The sequence below is a fragment of the Astyanax mexicanus genome, chromosome 19 (genome assembly GCF_023375975.1).
Source record: "Astyanax mexicanus isolate ESR-SI-001 chromosome 19, AstMex3_surface, whole genome shotgun sequence".
NCBI lineage: Eukaryota > Metazoa > Chordata > Actinopteri > Characiformes > Acestrorhamphidae > Astyanax > Astyanax mexicanus.
The window spans coordinates 19,450,245-19,471,230 of NC_064426.1; the positions used below are offsets into that span (position 1 = coordinate 19,450,245).

At 39.5% G+C, this 20,986-nt stretch overlaps 1 protein-coding gene across 1 annotated transcript; it reads left to right on the plus strand.

The window, feature by feature from the left end:
• Positions 1-11,624: 11,624 nt before the first annotated feature.
• Positions 11,625-20,518, plus strand: clec19a (C-type lectin domain containing 19A). The gene is made up of 5 exons (XM_007251034.4): positions 11,625-11,902; positions 15,272-15,449; positions 16,129-16,222; positions 19,652-19,784; positions 19,901-20,518. The coding sequence occupies exons 1-5, from the start codon at positions 11,815-11,817 to the stop codon at positions 19,975-19,977; spliced, it is 570 nt and encodes a 189-aa protein (XP_007251096.1). The 5' UTR covers positions 11,625-11,814; the 3' UTR covers positions 19,978-20,518.
• Positions 20,519-20,986: the final 468 nt, after the last annotated feature.

The following is a 20,986-nucleotide window of genomic DNA, read 5'->3' on the forward strand; positions in this document are numbered from 1 at the left end:
AGAGGTGTCAAGTACAAAGTACAAATACTTTGTTACCCTACTTAAGTAGAAATGTTGGTCATCTATACTTTACTTGAGAATTTTTTCTTCAGACAATTTTTTAAAATTCTATTTCTTACATTTACACACAATAATCTGAACTTTCTACTCCTTACATAAAAAAAGCCTCGTTACTCCTATTTAATTTCAGCTTTTCATTTAATCTATCCAAAGTATATTTTGCCAGTAGTGCTGTGCATCAAGGTGCTCTTTTGCAAACTTCAAATGTGCAGCAACGTTTTTTTGGACATTCTGTGCTGTGCTCTTGCAGTCATCTTTACAGGACGACCACACCAAGGGAGAGTGCTGAACAGTGCTGAATTTTCTCCATTTGTAGAATGTCTGTCTTACCGTGGACACATGAACATGGTGTAGGGTGAAGGGTAAGTTTTGCAGCAGGAGAGCCAAATTATACCTCACAACTGGAAAACAAAGACGAGTGGGAATATACCCAACTACTAGAATTAAAAATTAAAATTTTTCAACCATAGACAGCTCGGTGGTTTTTCTCCTTAATATTAGCATAGACATTCAGCGCTATTTGTTGTTTGAATAATCCATGTAACAGGACACACCTGGAAAAAACACACACACAAAATCACATGTTCCAATACTGTGTTCCAATACTAGGTGATGATGGGAAAAAAACAGAATGTCAGGAATTGGGTAGAAATTGGAAAGTAGTGGAAAATGGCCAAACCTTCCTACCCACCTTGCCTGCAGCCTAGGTTTTTGGAAAAGAGCTTATGTAACTAAAAACATGAATCATGGTTCAGATTTTGGACTACACCTGGCATTTAAAAGGTGTCTGTGGTTACCACTTGTGATCAGATTTCTCACATCATTTCCTCTGGAGGAGGGATGCTTGTAAGAGTCTTCCAGTTTTCTTTGCACAGAGTTCTCTTGCCAAATCCAGAGGAGGCACCTAGTCTCACCTTTATCGAGCATCACCTTTAACCATTCGCTTGGTATTGTAGTGTGCTCAGTCAGCACCCCATCAACAGTCTATTTTCATGCCTTGCACCTGCGCCGTTAAAATAGCAATGGAGTTTAGGAATAAATCTACACTGATGGATGTGGTGGTCTGGAAGTGTGGAGGTGTGTTCAGGTAAATTTCTGGCGTGTTGCTATTTTGGCAGTGAAAAATACAGGTGCTCCACTGACTGAAATAAACCTAGACAACAGTCAATCATCAGAGTCCATTCTTGTTTATAACTCAACATTAAATAGAATAAAGAATAAAAAACATTCTGTTTCCATAAATGAGCTGCTGGTTTATCTTCACAGCGTGAACATGCAGGACAGTATTCTCTGCTGAGATGCACAAAGCGCCAGGCTGTTAAGATACGAACATGTCAAAGTCAGAGCACACGTGGCTCTTAAAGGGAATGACCAGTGACACACTGATTGATTTATTTCAAATTATGCCCAAAACACACCCATGATTAATTAAAAGAGAATTAGTTCATGCTTTTTGCGCATTACTTTTTGCACCCTCACGATACCAAAGACACACCGACACGCCCTAAATCAAGCTGCACGATCCACAATTCACCAATTCACTATGGATCGTTAAAATAGGGCCCCAGGTATGAATAGGGCCTGTCAGCCATGTCTTTGACTAATCTGTAGCATCAATATAAATTTTCTATTAATAAGTCTTTTGAATCAAGGTTTAAACATAATTAGGCTCTAATTAATTCTAATATCTCTAACTCTAATTTCTGGTTCATTCATAGTTTGTAGCACTTAAAATAGATGCTCTATACGGTCTAAAGTGTCTGAAGATTCACTAGCTCAGCCTAAAACCTTCCAATTCTTGCCCCTGATAAACTTTGTTGTTTTGGCAGTGTGTTTTGTGTCATTTTCTTGTTATATGATGAACGATCTCCCAGTCAGTTTGGTTGCGTCTTTCTTTAAGGCTTGTCTCAATACTTTTTGGCAAATTCCAGCCTTGCCTTCCTATTCTTCTTGCTAATTAGTGGCTTCTGTAATTTATTTATTTTTTTGTTCCTGAATTTTTCTGTGAACATTACATTGTGATAACTTCACTCCTGCCCTCTGGAGGTTGCTGGAGGTTGTTGCTATAGCAAGATGCATAATCCACAATTGACAGGTGCACTACAGATCGCTAAAATAGGGCTCATGGTATGAATGGGGCCTGTCAGCCTAGTCTTAGTCTAATCTGTAGCCTCCGTACCATTCTAATATCTCTAACTCTAATATCTGATTCATTCATAGTTTGGTGTGTATTAGTGATCCTTACAGGAAAATGATGTTTAAGCCATTTTTACTGGCTGTGCATTAGTTCACAGGAAGCAGCTCAGCTCTGCTGCACGTCCAGCTCGAGCCACTTAATGAAGCTCTAATTGTGCGGGAATTGGTGGCTGGAGGTTGGTAGCAGTTCCCACCTCATTAACAGCATGGGCAGCTGTTCAATTACTGTCCTGCAGCAGGAAGAGGCCAGCGCTACAGCTGTCTCCTGTCCTGGCTCCATGTCACAGTACATAACGCCTGCAATTTATACACATCACTGCATGGCTGCAGAACACCTGGGAGCTGGTTATAAACCCGGTCGGTGAAGTATTCAGATAAAACACTGGACAAACTGACCAATGGATTTAGTTCAGTAGCTGTAGAAAAGGGCAGGCAAACATTCGTCTTCAGCTTGTAAGACATTGAACATTCCAGGCTGGTCTCCATCAGTGGAATGAGTGACGCTCGTCAATTTATGCACGATTCTTTGAGCTGACTCTAAATCGATGGTGGACTCCAAGAAGCTATTTTTAGCAAACTCGCATGTCCAAGCTCATTTTTCTCGCACGGATCTTGGACGCGGCCTGAGATGAGCTGGAAGGGTTTAAAGATGACGCAGTGTGGACAGATTTAAAGCTCTGAGGCGCAATCAATCTACACCACTGGGGAATAAATATCACTAGAACTTTTGGAAGGCCATTCTTAGACCAGTAGGAAAGTCACAATATTTATTAGCTGAAAGAGTAAAATCTCAGATTTTCTTTTTTCTTCCAATATGCACTATATGGACCGTCCAGAAATTATAGTATTAGCACACTTGCTAGTAAGTTGTTTCTTCTGAAATCAAGGATACCAAATAGAGTTTATCTTACTTTTGTTGGAGTAACTCTCTGTACTGCTTAGGGAAACTTTCTACTAGATTGTAAAATATTGCTGTAAGGATCTACGCATCAGTGCTGAGGGATTTATACCTCTCTATCCCATGTCTGAGCCAGAGAGTCCGATTTTATTGGCAATACTTCTCTAAAGGGACCAGATAAGCTGTGTCTGAGTGTATTTGTATATGTGTGGGTGCAACTGTGTCAGCATTTTGATTTTGTCATCAGTCCACACACTTGTTTCCAAAGTTCCTTTGGCTTCTATAGACGTTCTCTGGCATATTTCATACAGTTGAAAAGGAAGCTATACTTTTCTTCAGGCTGTGCAAGCAATGCATACTAGAACAATGCACCATGCAGTTTTGTAGGGGATGAGTTACACTCAATTTGATATATTTTTCGTACAATTCATAAATATATTTGTACCATATTTTACTGACTATTTACGATCTATTTTCATACATAAGGCGCACTACATTATAAGGCGCAAAAAAGAAAAGTCAAACGAGTGCTGGATGTTAATCTACGCAGATTTCTTTCCTGAAAACTGTTTATTTGGGTGAATAAAGCGCTTTCACTTATTTACAGTAAGCTTAGATTTCCAATATTTTCAACAGCGGTTATAAGCATTTAGCCAGCGTAACACTGAGGAATAATGAATGTTTCAGTAAGCCAGGGCACTATCAGCTTGTGGTTCTTCCCTCATAGCTTGTTTTAACACAATGAACATGCAGGCTAGAGTCCAATATACTCACCTCTGAACGGTAAAAGAGCAGCTAATGCTAATACCGCTCCAATCTCCTTACAACCTGACTGGTAAAATTCATACATAAGGCCCATCAGATTATAAGGCACACTGTTGATTTTTGGGAAAATTAAAGAATTATAACCCTAGAGCACTAACGCCAGGTGATTTTCACCCAAGCTTTTTTTTTTTTTGATGTGATTTTCATTGTGTTGCTGCTGATTAAGTTGCATGGAACTTTGGGAAGCTCACTGATGTCATTCTTGTTCTGGTTGATTCTCTCTACCCTTTTTTTTTCAAGTGGCATGCGTTCATTGATTTTCAACCGATGTTAGTGATAAAAATATATTACATACTACAATAACATTTTTTATGGATGTAATTTTCCTGATGTTAGTGTTTGTGTGTTTAAATCAGGTGCTCACATGTCCCAGGAATGGGTGGACCAAAGACCAGGTTCCCAGCGGATTTATTTCTCTTGCTGGACATTAACTGTTAAGGATTACCTCATTTTCCAATATTTTTCTGCTTTTTTGTAGGGTCATCCATGGTACCTTTTTATTTTATGTGATGTTGTGTGTTGTAAAATAAAATAAGGGTTCCAAAACTTGTCATACAGTGTATACCCAACGTTAGGGATGGTGTTACTAATTTTAACGTTAATGTTCTAAGGTTAAGTGCTCCTTATAGTGCTAAAAAGCATGTTTTGACTGTTGGTTTTGTATACTTCTAGTTTTTTTTAAGTTGACATGAAATTTGGAAAACAGGCCGGCCAACAAAGTGTTGAAATATTTTTGGAAACCATGTATGGGTGTATGGGTGCGCACTTTCCTGCTGAAAATGCCAGTTGGAAGCCTTGCTATAAGAGGCAACTTATCGCTGACTTGTTAGTGTCTTTCTTGTCACTAATATGGGTGGCTTTGAGTATGGGTGCATCATTTTAAATGAATTAAACATGCCTTTGCTGTGGATTGCTGCTGTTTTATACCAGTGTCACTCCACAGCAAAGGAAGGATTGATGCACTTGCTGCATGGCTTCCATACTCTAAACCAACTGTCGTCAGATCCCAAACAGAACTTCTAGCTATCCAGGTTCCACGTTCCCAACACCACTGCAAATTTAGGAGATGATGGCTAGCTGATGGACAGCCAGGCCTCTATAGTGCAATTTGTTATTTGGAAATTTATAGGGCCAATTTACACAATACAAACTTCCTTGCATCATTTAATTATCCACCTGGGATGAAACAGCAACCTTTTAGCAACACCCTAGCTACCATCTACAGCCCCACAGCAACTAGAAATCAGCATCCTAGCAATAATTAGATCCATAGCAACCGAGCACCCTTCTATTTTACTCTTTTATCACTTTGAATGGTGCTCCACTAATAGGAACTAATGATGTAACACCAACCACACTTACAGTAACACTTCCAATTTCTAGTGAAATCTGTGTTAAATAATTGAGAGAAAGCCTAGAATTCCTCTTAGATTCTTTTAGTGTGCGCCAACTGTCTCTTTCTCTCTCCGGCCTTCATTACGTCTGAGCTATTGGTCATTGTGTGTTGATATGCACTTCTGGGATGTAATTATTGTGCAGTTTTTTTTGGAGAGGAGCAGCAGAGCTGTCTGAAAATAGGAGACGTGTGCTTTCCGTCAGTGAGTGGCTTTGGAATGACTCATATCTCAGCGGCCTGTCCCTCACTGTGTCAGACAGTGGCCCTCCGAGAGATAAGAGGGGGCCAGGGCCTCTAATAGCCCTGGACACTGCAGGCCTGGAGATAAAGCTGACAAGCTATCGCTAACAAGACAGCATGGTGAATGGTGAAGCGCCGAAGGAGGCGAGAGGTGAGGGACAGGTAAGAGCCATCAGCATCTTTCTTATTGCTTAACTCACTGGAAAACACGGCTTATCAGTGTGTGGAATTTAGCACAGACTGTTAAAGTCATGCATCATGACTTTAAGGCAGTTTAAGGCATTTGGGGGGTCCAAGCTAAAGGGACTAACTATTACTGTAGTTACTGTACACTCACCGGCCACTTTATTAGTTACCTAATTACCTTGCTAGGACCGGGTTGGACCCACTTTTGTCTTCAGAACTGCCTTAATCCTTCGTGGCATAGATTCAACAAGGTACTGGAAATGTTCCACAAATTCAAGTTTGGTCCATATTGACATGAGAGCATCACGCAGTTGCTGCAGATTTGTCGGCTGCACATCCATGATGTGAATCTAACGTTCCACCACATCCCAAAGGTGCTCTATTGGATTGAGATCTTGTTACTGTGGAGGTCATTCCAGTACAGTGAACTAACTCATTGTCGTGTTCAAGAAACCAGTCTAAGATGATTCACACATTATGACATGGAGCATTATCCTGCTGGAAGTAGCATCAGAGGATACTGGTAGACTGTGATCAGAAAGGGATGGAGATGATCAGCAACAATACTCAGGTGACTGTGGAGTTGACACGATGCTCAATTGCTACTAATGGGCCCAAAGCGTGCCAGGAAAATATCCCCACACCATTTCACCACCCCACCAGCCTGAACCAGCTGTTGATACAAGGCAGGATGGATCCATGCTTTCATTTTGTTGATGCCAAATTCTGACCCAACCAGTCGAATGCTGCAGCAGGAGCGGATCAGAGCAGATAATGTTTTTCCAATCTTCTATTGTCTAATTTTGGTGAGCCTGTGCAAACTGTAGCCTCAGTTTCCTGTTCTTAGCTGACAGGAGTGGCACCCAGTGTGATCTTTTGCTGCTGTAGCCCATGCGCCTTAAGATTCGTTCTACGTGTTGTGCTCTTGTTCAGAGATACTCTTCTGCAGACCTCAGTTGTAATGAGTGGTTACTTGAGTTACTGTTGCCGGTCCAATCGCTGGAATAACTCTTGCCATTCTCCTCTGACCTCTGGCATCAACAAGGCATTTGCTCCCACACTCGCTGGTATTTTCTCTTTTTCAGAGCATTCTCTGTAAACCCTAGAGATGGTTGTGCATGAAAATCCCAGTAGATCAGCAGTTTCTTATATACTCAGCTGCCATGTGATTGGCTGATTCAACATTTGCGTTAATGAGCAGTTAGACAGATGTACCTAATAAAGTGGCCGGTGAGTGTATATTGTATATTGAATCCAAGTAAATAGGATTTTATACAGTATATTGGATTTGCGACATTAGAAGGGCCTCATATTTTAAAATCTATGTCCAGTGAAATGTCCAGCGAAAAAGATGTATGACCATTTTATAACAATGGAAGCATATTGGAAGAGGTCAATATAAACAGCTCAGTAAGGGGAAGTTCACTCTACCTTCATCAGTGGAGGCATCCTGAGGAAAGTGCATAGAAATGTAAGAAAAGCACCCTAAAGGAGAAAGAAGAGATATGATGAAAGTTAGCATTACCATATTTTTTCAGCAATCCATAATACTTGATTGGTGAGATATTCCTGAGAAACCCTTGCAGGTGTGGGTGAGTATTATCCTGTTAAAAATGCCAGTTCGAGTCCCTCCCATGAGAGGCAACACGTGTGGCCACAGGATGTTCCGCACATATTGTTCCGCACAGACACCCAGGCAGAACAACAGAAAGTGGTTGCCTTAAAGGGGCACTAAACCCCCTGATTTTTGCTGACTCCACCCTCAGCTCAAATTTGAAAAAGGTTAAAAATATGGGAGGGTTAGTTTGGGAGGGGCACTGGGTGATGTATAGGTTTAGAGTCAGGGCAGGAGAGGTATGTTTCACAACTGCAAAGAAACACATTTCAGCTATTTAGGAAAAAAAATGTGGTTTGATTATTGACTCTTTAAAACTGTTTGCAGGACTATATCAGTACAACACCTAGTCATGTTTGGTAACCATAACGTCCTGCCCCCAGCGCACACTTACTCAGCATCCTGACCCCAACCCCCCCCCCCAACCACACAGTGCTGAAAGTCTGTACTACTACACACACAGTGCTGAAAGTCTGTACTACTACACACAATGCTGAAAGTCTGTACTACTACACACAGTGCTGAAAGTCTGTACTACTACACACAGTGCTGAAAGTCTGTACTACTACACACAATGCTGAAAGTCTGTACTACTACACACAGTGCTGAAAGTCTGTACTACTACACACAGTGCTGAAAGTCTGTACTACTACACACAATGCTGAAAGTCTGTACTACTACACACAGTACTGAAAGTTTGTACTACTACACACAGTGCTGAAAGTCTGTACTACTACACACAGTGCTGAAAGTCTGTACTACTACACACAGTACTGAAAGTTTGTACTACTACACACAGTGCTGAAAGTCTGTACTACTACACACAGTGCTGAAAGTCTGTACTACTACACACAGTACTGAAAGTTTGTACTACTACACACACAGTACTGGAACTTTTTAAAACGGACATGCACTACACATCCCATATCTGCACTACTGCTTATACTCGCACTGTCATACCCACTTTAACTCCCCATAAACTGTGAACTTTAAGAACTTTATGCACTCATTCACCTTACCAGCCTTAAGCTATTAATATACCAATTGCACTACTGTTTTATATGGGTTCTGTTTATACTTGTACTGTCATCCCATCTTAATCACCCCCTATCACTATTGCACTATTGTCTTCTGTCTTACATATGTATATTTGTGTATTGTACATATAGTGTCTTCCATTCTTTATATTATATATCTATTTTCACTCCCTATCACTATTGCACTATTGTCTTCTGTCTCACGTATGTCTACTGTGTCCTTGTTGTATTGTACATATAGTGTCTCCTATTCTTTTATATTATATATCTATTTTCTGTACTTGCTGTAATTTGGGAAGGAGGGTAACGTAATTTCAATTCTCTGTATGTTCTGTACATATGCAGTATTGACAATAAAACTACTTGACTTGACTTGACTTGACATAATACTCACGAAACAAGTTTGTCTGCCTAGGATAGCATTACCCTAGAATGATTAGATTTTTTTTATAGTGTTTTACTTCAAACATGCAATGAACAACCCCCCTTTCCTTACATTCACCGGTCTGCTATGCTCAAAACAATCACGTATGGCTAAGGGGAGGAACCGGAGAAACAGCAGTGCATCTTTACAAAAGTGAACATTCACTCTCAGCCTGTAGGGGGAGCTGCTTAAGAAAACCATCCAAAAGAAGCATAGTGTGCCTTTAGAGGATCCAATGTTCAGACAGGATCAGGGAAACTGAATTCCTCAGCCTAAATGAGGAACAGAGGCCACATTTTAAAGTTTCCTAAAAGCCATATGGGGCAGTCAGAGCTTTGATCTGTGGATGCTTTCACACCAATGAAAGTTTTTATGATCAAAACATATTAGACTGGCAGTTTTGCTGTGTCTACTCTCAAAGAGTTATTAGGGCTAATGATGCATTGCAAAATGTCAATGTCCAAAAACATGTATGTCAGTTTCTTACAGTTTCTCCTGGAGTAACACCATTATTACAGGTACCCATCCAACATCAACTTTACCTAATCAGTCTGTAATTAAAGTAAATCAGATGCGCGGCTGGTCCAACTGAATAAATCCATGCAGTGTCTGGAGATCACAGAGAAGCTCAGCACCCAGACCTGTGTTCTTCTAATTAGCAAATCAATAACCTCACTGCCCAACAAAACGTCCTGACCACTGACTAATGTTATATAGAGTTTTACATGTAGACACTCACTGACTTTTTGTTTATTTGGATTTATTCTAATGCTATATAAAGTTAATTACAGGTAGACACTCTCACTGACCACTGACTATTTTTGGAATTATTCTTCTGTTGAATTCTATGGTCCAAAGCTCATTTAAAATGACTAAGACAAAATGAAAAACTGTTCTGTGGTCAAATTAGAGAAAATGGCACTGTTTCTGGGTCTTGTTGATTTATTGCTTTTTCTTTAACTGACATTTGTGAACTGCAGAGCTGTGTGACTTGAAATGTTCCTGAACTGATGCAGTGATTTCCAGTACAGAATCATGCCTGTTTTTAATGCAGTGCTGCCTGAGGGCCTGAAGATCACCAGCATCCAATATTGTCCAATGGCCTTGTCCCTAGCAAATATGTATTTCTCCAGTTTTTCTGAATATTTTGATGATGTTATGTATTGTAGATGGTGGACTAGACAATAGAGTGGAAGTCTTCACAATTATATGTTCAGAAACATTTTTCTGAAACCTTTCCATAGTTTTTGGGGATTTATGTTTGCAGATAGGTGAACCTTCTCTCTTGCCTATCCTTGCTTCTGATAGACTCTGCCTCTCTAAAATGTTCTTTTTATATCCAGTTATGTGTAATATAATTTGTTTGGCAATGACTGCTCCCCACCCATAAATGCTCCTCACAAACGTGGCTCCATTTAAAAGAGAAATTAACAGACTTTTCAATGGTATAAGATTTATCATACCACAGTTAGTTCAGACCCTGCAATATGATTGGCTAAGAGGCGTTTTATGAGTGACATTATCAGCCGATAATGCACTGTAACCGAAGCTCTCCATGTATTACTCCGCCAGATGCAGGTTACCTAGCAACGATGCAGCGCCTTTAAACCAAATACAAATCAAATGCAATGTCATTATACACCACTGGGGGACGATGGATCCCATAGAGGCACAGTGAAGAAATGCCATGTCCCCAATAGGTGGCGCAGACAAGAAGACACGGTCCCAAAAATAAATAAACCCTGCGATTCAAAAATACACATTTTTACACACATTATCAGCCTCCAATATCAGGTTAAGAGGTGTTATTATGAAAACAAAAGCTTAAGTTTATTTATTTTACATTTAATATAGGGTATTTTAAACTGAATAAGGTGGACTCTTGTAATTTAGCAGGTCTCGCCGCTGGGGGCCGCCGAATTAAACAAAACTTTACTTATTAAAAAAAAATTTCTTTCAGTGAAATGAGCGCTGGACTTTTACCTACACAGATTTCTCTCCTGAACATTGTTTATCTAGGTGAGTAAAGCGCTTCCGTTTACTTACAGTGAGCTGGAGCAATAGAATTAGCAACTAACCATTAGTGGTTAGCAGCTAATGACACCCGACAGCGCTACACTGAGGAACCCTGAGTGTACTAGTAAGTCAGGGCACTATTAGCTAGCGGTTCGTCCCATGTAATGTTAGCTTGTTTTAACATAGTACACACGCAGACTAGAATCCAATATAGTCACCTCTGAACAGCAAAAGAGCTAGCGCTGTGGTTAGCGGCTAATGCTAATACTGCTCCAGCATTGCTATCTGGGGTTATCAGCAGGCTACAGATTGATAATACTCACTTCTGAACGTCTAAAGACCTAGCGCTTAGCACTGTAAGCAGCTAATGCTAAAACTGCTGGAAAACTAAACTGAAACTCCTGTATAATGCTGTTCTTCAGTGGAGTGGCTTTACTGCTCCTTACAACCTGATTAAAAACCTAACACCAGATTAAAAGGCACTCTGACGATTTTTGGAAAAAAAAAAATCCTTTTTTAATGGTAAAATGTCACACTTTCAATGTCATGTGGTTTATTGTGAATACAATATGGGTCTATGAGTTCAAATTATTGCATTCTGTTTTCTGTATTTTCACTGTGCTTTTTAAAATGTTTTTCACTTTTTCACATACATTTTACACATTTTTGAAAACTTTAATCCTTCTCTCTCTCTCTCGCTCTCTCTTTCTCTCTCTCTCTCTGGTCAGAGTTCTGGACATGTGCGGGTGGGAAGAGTCTGGCAGAGGGACGGGGTTTTAGGAGACTCACCCACCCTCAATCTGTCCAACACTCCACACAAACTACTGCAGCACACAGTCTCAGAGACTAAACATTAAACACACCCAGCCTCCACTCTCGCGCTCTCCCGCTCACTCTCCTGCTCTCGCGCCCTGTCTGAAAATGCTCTGTTGGGATCTGTGCTTGGCCTTGTTGTTTAGCAGCCTCCCAGCGTGGGCTCTTCCTTCAACCAACATCAAAATCACTCAAGGTGAGTGCAGCCTGCCACCAACACACACACTTCACACACAAACCGCACACTTCATCAGGCTGTATGAATAAGATTTTTCTTTCTCAGATTTTAGAACTCTTACTTCACTTACACTTCAAGAATCACACAGTTGACTCTTCTTAATTAATTACCATTTATGCTGTAGAATGTTTACTGGGCTTATTTACTACAGAGAAACTCCATAAGTAGTTCATACTTATTACTTTTATAACACAAATGGGTCCCACTATGTAATAAGTGTCTGTAGAAACTGAAACAAGAGTGTCATTACTAATAAAGTATGAATTGTTAGAGACTAATTACAGATGTACAGGTTATGTAATGTACATATGTTGTTATGTAATTACACATCATAGATTCCATGCATCTTGGCATCTTCTCCTCCACCATCCTTACACACTGCTTTTGCATAACTTTATGCCACTCCTGGTGCAAAAAAACAAGCAATCCATCTTGCTCTGTAATTACACAAAAGTCAGCATCAGTTTTGACTTGTGTTCAATAGTGCACAGATTGTTTTTGAATACTAAACATCATCACTCAGATTTCATTATGGAAATACGGACAAAATATTCTATGCTTTAGTGAATTTTTGTTTCATTATTTTTATGTTCCATCATTTAATTTGTTACAATATTATTAAGTTATACAAAATCAGAATCTTTGTAAGTTAATGTTGTTTACAAAAAATAGAATTATTGTTTCTACTGAAAGTTTTAAACTGTTAGGCTATATACAAATAAATATACAGTTTTTAACATGTTTTTTAACAGTAGTGTATTTTGAAATTACTAAATTATTATTTTGTCATATGCCCCAAAAATATCTTTATCACAAAAATACCAGGAAAGATTGTGATGTTGTTTTGGTGCCATATTTCCCACCTTTAATTAAAAAAATTAAAAGGGTTCTTTAGGGCAAACAGTCTCTTATAGACAAATGTTTCTCTTTATGAAATAAAAAATGGATCTACTATGTCATGAATTAAAAAACCCTTTGTGGCACCTTTTTGTTTTTATTAAGAGTGTGAATAAAAAATTAAAGGTTCAGCATTTACTTCATAAAATCTATAATTAAAAGTGCCTGACTTTATGATCCAGTAATAATGCAAATATGCAGAATTTATAGTTTCTCAGAAATATTCAGACCCCCAGAACTGCTGCAGATTAGTTTCAGTCAAAAGACTTGAGCACAATGGCAGCAGTTAACAAAATCAAATCCCCCCCCAAACCATGTGACTGTATTTAAAACAGAACTACAATGTAAGGAACTCAGTGCTTACAGTAAACTGTATTTGTGTAGCTGAACGTAAATTTCAGGATTCAGTGTAATTTCCCTGCTGTAAACGCCAACACAACACATGAAGGGAATCTTATCAGCTGGATCAGGTGATCTAGAAGAAAACTATGCACTGCTGTAGCTTCCAAAGCTGGAGAAAGAAGGAATATTACATGATAATTAAACCAATACACTGAAAAAAGTGTGTTGAATGTGTTTGACTGAATGATATACATTGATTTCTCATGCATAAAATACATTAGTTCAGCATAATCATTACCAAATGTGAAATAGAATTTTATAATTTAATTTTTAGTCCATTACTCTTAAAAAAACAAAGCAAAAATCATTTTTCCATTGGATATTAATTACAATCTGTTTGATTGAGTTTTTACATTCTGACAGTAATTGTTGTGTAGTGATTTTTAATCCAGTATGAATATGCAGTGTATATATTATACAGTCTAACAGTAATATACTGTTTTGTAGTGATGTTGGATCCAGTGTGAATCTTTAGTGTGTTGTTTTTAGTCTAATAGTGATAGTTGTGTAGTGATTTTATTCCAGTATGAATCTTCAGTGTAGAAGTGATTTAAAACAGTATGAACCTGAAGCGTTGTTGATATTACAGTCTCACAAGAAAAGTTGTGTAGTGATTTTAATCCACTATAAATCTGCAGTGTATATATTTTACAGTCTAACAATAATATTTGTGGAGGGATTTAATCCAGTAAGAATTAGCAGTGTGTGGGTGTGTGTTTTTTTACAGTCTTACTGTCACATATTAGCCCGTGTCTGTCCTGTGTTTTTCCCTCTTTTGGTTTTCTGTGCTCCTGCCCTGTTTTCCTGTCTTGTGTTTCCAGCCATGTGCTTTTTTGAGCACATGGCATTGTTTTGTTATTGTTCTGTCTCCGCCCTAGCCCCGCCCTAGCCCTGCCCAAGCCATTAGTGTTGTCACCTTGTGTCTCATTTGTAACTCCGCCCCCTCATTACTTCCACAGGTGTCCCTAGTGTGTGCCTGTGTATAAATACCCCATGTGATCCATTGTTCTCTGTCGTGCTTTTTGTTTGACCGTGTCCTGTTAATCTTTCCAGATCGTGTTTTAATGTTTTGTTTAGCCTCAGACCTGTTGTGTTTTTTGTCTTCAGTTTTCCAGGTTTGCTTTATGTAGTTAGTTTCTTTGTTATTTTGGCCTGTTTGTTTCAGTCTTTTAGTTTATCTTCTGGTGTATAGTGTTTGTTTCAGTAACCTTTTTCTTTATAGTTATTCCTTAGGGTTTTTATTAGTTTATTTTATAAATATGGAGAATAAACCTGACTTGCGCTTACATCCTGCCTCCTCCATGTTACACTTACAGTAATCATTGTGGAATAATTTATTTTGCAGTGATTTTAAATCTGGTGTGAATCTGGTGTGTGTGTGTGTTTTTACAGTGTTTAAGTATTAGTTGGGTAGTAATTTTGTAATCCAGTAAGAATCTTCAGTATATAGTTTTTACAGCCTGACAGTAAAAACTGTGTAGTGATTTTTTAATCCAGTATGAATCTTCAGTATATAGTTTTTACAGTCTGACAGTAAAAACTGTGTAGTGATTTTTAATCCAGTATGAATCTTCATTATATAGTTTTTACAGTCTGACAGTAAAAACTGTGTAGTGATTTTTAATCCAGTATGAATCTTCAGTATATAGTTTTTACAGTCTGACAGTAAAATCTGTATAGCGATTTTTAATCCAGGATGAATTTGCTGTATGTAGTTTTAATAGTTTGATCATAATAACTGTTAAGTGATGTAATCCTGTAAGAATCTGCAGTGTTTAGTGTTTACAGTCTGTCAGTAATTAATGTGGTGTGATGTAATCCAGTATGAATGTGCAGTATGTGTAGTTTTGTAGTTTGACAGAAATAGTTGTGGAGTGATTTTGGATCCAGTATGAATATATTTTACATGTACAGTCTGTAAGTGTTCTAGAACTGGCTGAAGTTGCATCTCATCTCAGTAATAACAGTCTAATATAAATTTAATGGAAGTTATATTGCAGTAACATTTTCTGTATCTGTATTTCTCAGCTCTGCCCCTGCAGCTGCCGGACCCCAGCCAGCCAGTGGCCTGTCCGCTCTTCTGGACCGAGTTTGAGGGCCACTGCTACCGATTCTTCCCCTTAAACCGCACATGGGCTGAAGCTGACCTGTACTGTGCTGAGTTCTCCAATGGCCACAAATCAGCCAAACTCACCTCCATCCACAGGTAAGAGGAACTGAGTAAGGCTATCGTTAGCTTTTAAACAATATAGAAGAAGAAAAAAACACATTTGTGCAAAAGTCTTACTCAATTGCACATGCCTATGTGTCATGCATCAGTATTGACACAAACCTTTACGCTTGCTACTTCCGTATCTACTGTAACTGTAGATTAACTGTAGATTTCTCCGCGTTTGGCGCATTTTTTCAAAAGACCTTTTGGTACGCAGATACCTTTTTGGTATCGAATTTCAATACCCAGCCCTAGCTCTGCTTATTCTATTGTGCGACACACATGTCTGGGAAGGGGAATCAAATTTGGACAAAGAGGCAAAATTGGGCATAACACCTGGAAACTGACAACATTCTACAAATCATTCCGTGTGACGTATAGAAAGATGCAATTAGTAGCTTGGAGAGCAGGAAAGCCATAGCGTGGTCAGTAATCAGTAGTGTTTGAAAGTTCCTTCATACTTGATGGCAATAGTCAAAGCCAGATCTGCATCAAGAGCTTTTAGAGTTTCCAGTACTTCTTGGCTCGAACCTCCATCCCTCAAGACCCACAGAAAACAAACAAAAAAACACTACGGACATTTTTACATTTTTTTCCGTTTAACTAAATAGATTTTTTTTGCTGACATGTTCTTTAAAAACTCTGATTTAAATGGTCTTGTGTTTTGACACAGCTGGGAGGAGAATGTATTTGTTTATGATTTGGTGAACAGCCGAGTCCCGGGAATTCCAACGGATATTTGGATTGGCCTGCATGACAGGAGACAGGTAAGGATGTTTATAGTACTGTATGTTAATTCTGTAACTGTGGATGAGTATGATGATGTAAATATTTCTCTGGACAGGCATTTCTTCCTGCAAAAAATAATGGAAATAATTAGGCCATCACCCTTATTGCCAACACTCATTGACAAAAATCACTCTTAGCTGTTAATGTCCCTTGAATCACTACTACAGGGGTCGGCAATAGGCCCACATGCATACTCTGGTCCGTGAGGTTGTTTGAACTATAATGAACGATAATGAAAAAAAAACAATTAATTAAATGCTTCTCTGGTGAGCTTTTGTTTAAATTCCTCCCCTGTCTGTCCTCTCTGTTGCGCTCGGTGTGACTTTAGTTTCTACCCGTTCTCGTTTTTCTCCCTATCTCCTTATAAGGGCGTTTTTACCCAGCTGTTTTCCATTTCACTAGCCGGAGCGGCAGTAGTGTATTGGATTGCGACCCTAACAACGCGAGTTTGAGCCTGCATGAGGAGCGGTGTGTTTATATATTTCTTTTTTCTTTTTTCTTGGGTTTACCTGCTTTGAGATCAACTTTTCTGCAGTTGGGTTCAACAAACCCTCTGGGCTGGAGAGCTACTAGTCTATAGCACTCCATCCCATCACACTTTATTTAACAAAATAACACATAATGGTTTGGAAAATATCTGGCCCACGGCTGAACTTAATTGCCGTCCCCTGCACTACTAGATTATCAGGATTGAAGCTCTGTACAAAGACTCCACACTCTAATCAAATTCCAAACAGAACCTGGGTTTGTCACTGAAGTCAAAATAGAGGTTTCTTGTTTATGACACCTCTGCACATTCTCACAGTTCTGTCTTAATTGGGCAAAAGGTCTTTGAGGGCATCATAAATTAATGTTTACCAGTCAACAATCTCTCACCAAGAGGAACACTACCTCATGAATAACTGCATGTCTAGTTCTGCAGCAATCCGGGGACAATCTGTAAATTTTTAGTCAGTTAGTGTATTTATCCAGCAGCCTTCCATCCACTTTCCTAATATGTTGTTGTGACTAAAAGACAGTCTACTGACTGCCATCCTCAGAGTTCATCTTTTGATCTATTGAGCACAAGAAGAGACCAAACTCGATGCTCTCTGTGTAACACTTTAACTAGCATACCTAGCTAGCTTTGTTTAATCTACGCCTACCTAAAATATACTATAAGATGCTGTAATTACAATGATAAGATAAGAAAAAATAGAGAAGTTCTGATGTGAATAAAGATAATAAACATCTTACAGTCCTCCATAAACTGCAGCAATGGGTTCCCATTGGCACAAATGTAACAGATAGCTTAGGACTCCAGTAAAAGGCAGAGTGTAGCCTGTAAAAGCTCTCAGTGGAAGCCTCATGAAACAGATATATGGGTTCTAGCTACGTTTAATCAGTTACGGCTGCGGGTGGAAAACAAACCTACTAGGTTCTTGTTGCAGCCTTCGGGGGGATTGGCGCAGGCTAGCATGGCTAATTTATAGCCTCTGGCTTTAACCAGGCCTCTGATCTGACTACAGGACCTGGAGCTTTTCCTCACTGAGGGTTCTGGGATACTCAGGTAAACAGAATGCTCAGTTAAGGTCTGTGAACTGTGAAAGTTTTCATGATTTTGAGGCTCATGCAGGACGTTTGCTAGTTCTGTGGTCTGTTTATATGGTACGCCGATGCTAATCCTGTACATCCAGACTGTAGATCAAAAGAAAATGTTAACATCTATGTTGTAGAGGTCCTGTACTCAGAGTATGATTCTGTGTAATCAGTTTACAGATTACTATATAAAATGGTACAATATATTAAAATTATACTCTTTTCAGCCTATAAAACCTATGGTAGCTGATTTAACATTCATCTACTTAAGATGCACCCATTGCTGACACAGATGTGCAAATGCACACACAGTATACAGCTTGTGTAGTCCCAGTAGAGAAGTGCTGCCAGAAGAATAGGACTCTCTGGAGCAGATAAACATGAATCTAATGGCATCGTGACTAATGCCATGCCTGGGCTAGAGGGATATAAATCCCAGCACTGAGCTGTGGAACAGCGAAAGAATGGAAGAAATGGAATATTCTATCAACCAGGCACACACTTTCAGGTCTTGCTTGAACTCAGATTATTAAAGGGGCCATATTATGCAAAACTCACTTTTTGAGTTTAGCGAGAGACAATAACAGATAAGGAATAATGCTTTGTATGTGGGTGAACCAGATACAACAAGGTGTGTGTGGAGTGAAGGTGTATTTATACCGAGGTGCACAGGTGAAATCAATATTCAGGTGATTTGCTTTCTGGAAGTGCCATTTGCAGTGTCAGATGATTATGTGAGGGAGTGATGTGAGAGTAAGGTGCATTCTGGGTATTGTCCAGAGCCTAGAGATTGCAGGTAGAGCTAAGAGTAGAAAAACAAGTGTGCCTTCAGCACCAAGCGCGAGAGTAGCATGAACTAGATTGTTTGTGTTTTTCCTCACTAACATGAGGTAAATGCTCAGCATGGCGTGGACAGCAACAGCTCATTTGCATAAAAGTGTCAGAGCCCTTAAATGGCTCATTCTGAAAGACATAACTGCATATCTAGTTTTGCAGCAATCCGGGGCACATACTGCAGATTTTTTGGTCAATGAGTGTATTTATCCAGCAGTCTTCCATCCAATTTTTCTAATATGTTGTGACTAAAATACAGTCAGGACTTAAATTTTCCCTCAGAGATCATTGCCAGATCTATTAAGCACAAGAAGAGATGAATCTGGATTTTTTGATGTAACACTTTAGCTAGCATACCTAGCTGGCCTTGTGTAATCTCTCTGAAAAAGTGTGCAAGTGAGCATGAAATAAAACTGATGTATGATGTGGAGGATCTGCTATTAACATGCAGGAGAATCCCGTGACGTGCAGGAAAGGTGGGATGTCTTTCTGTATCAGTTACTATACCACTTGATTTACAGGGGTTGGACAATAAAAACTGAAACACATGTCATTTTAGTGTGGGAGGTTTCAAGGACGAACCACACCCAACAGGATTAACTGTGGACGCAGTTAAGAGGAAGCTGTCTGAAAGGCATGTTCAGGTGCTAACCAGGATTGTATCCAAAAAACATAAAACCACGGCTGCCCAAATCACGGCAGAAATCAATGTGCACCTCAACTCTCCTGTTTCCACCAGAACTGTCCGTCGGGACAATAAATTATTGTGGTCTAAAACCAAGTGTTTTAGTTTCATTGTCCAACCCCTGTATGTCTACAACAAATCTCTTTGGTTGTCCTTTTTTGAAGTGGCTCCTTTATTTTTATATTGAGTAAGACAACTATGCCTACCTAAAATATACTATAAAATACTGTTATTATAATTATAAGATAAATAAAAATAAATAAACATGTTACAGTTTTTAAAGAATGTAATCTACTGAACACTTTTGCAGGAGGGAACTCTGGAGTGGACGGATGGGTCACCGTATGAGTACAGCTACTGGGACGGGAACCAGCCTGATGATGGCATCCATCGCATCCCTGAGGAGGAGGACTGTGTGGAGATCTGGTACAGACAGAACAGCGGTGAGTCAGACATCTCTCTATCACTCTCTCTTTCTTTCTTTCTTTCTTTCTCTTTATATGATCAAGCAAAATCTGGTCAAAGTCTTCTCATTCCTTTCTCCCTCTCCCTCTGACAGCACTAAGATCCTGGAATGACAACAGCTGTGGCAAGGCCTTCCCTTTTGTCTGCAAGATCCCCACGCTGGATAACTAGCCTCCCGCCTGATGTTTGCTTGTTTTGTGTGCATCTCTGCGTGATGTCCTGTCACCTCCCGGTCACGGCATGGCAAACTGGGTCTCCTCTCATCTCTGTCCCTGCGGACACTGAGCTCCTCCAGCTGCCCCTTCTCCTCCTCTCACCGCACTCCACCAAGGTCCCCCGTCCATCTGGGCCTCATTTAGACCAGTGACACACCACTGCACACCCTCTCTGCAAGCTCGCTTTCAGAAACACAGCATCGTTTCTTTCTCCTGGAGCTGCTGGATCATCACTCATACTGATGTTAGGGCTGTTTTGAATGTTGTGAAGGATTACAGCAGTCTGTTCTCATTAAAAAAAAAAAAAGACCGGGAGAGTTGCTCGGCTGGCCGCTGGGCATTTGGATGTGGAGACTGTGTGCGTTTTCTCAAGCTGAAGGTCTTCGGAAGTCCCCACCCTCACCAGTTGGCTGCTCCAACACTAGGAACATGATTTGCTTGCATTAAAGTTAAATATAATTGTTGTGGATCCTTTACATATAAAATAATTCAATAATTGTGGTCTGACCTGTTCATTCTGCCTCAAATCTCAACACGTTGATGTTTCTTTAACACATCTTTAAAGGAATATTTTGGGTTAATGGGCTGTGAAGATAACCTGAGTAAATATAAAAAGCAGTTTTAAAGGACAATTTAATTTACCAAGAGAAATAAAAATATATCCAAATCAATCTAGCCCTTACTGAAAAAGTGTTTGCCCCCTAAACCTAATAACTTGGTTGTGCTACCAACAACTAAATCAATCTTTGTGATAACTGGCAATGAGTCTTTCACATCTTTGCAGAGTTGTTGGTACTTAACAGAGGCAGGTTTAGCCTGCAGTTCTTTAGATGTTTTTCTGCATTATTTTCTGACCTCCTGGATAAATTGTCCATGCCCTTTTGGAGTCATTTTGGTAGGCCCAAGGCGGGGGAAGGTTCACCAGTGTTTTATGTTTTATCTATGTAAACTATAGATCAGATAGA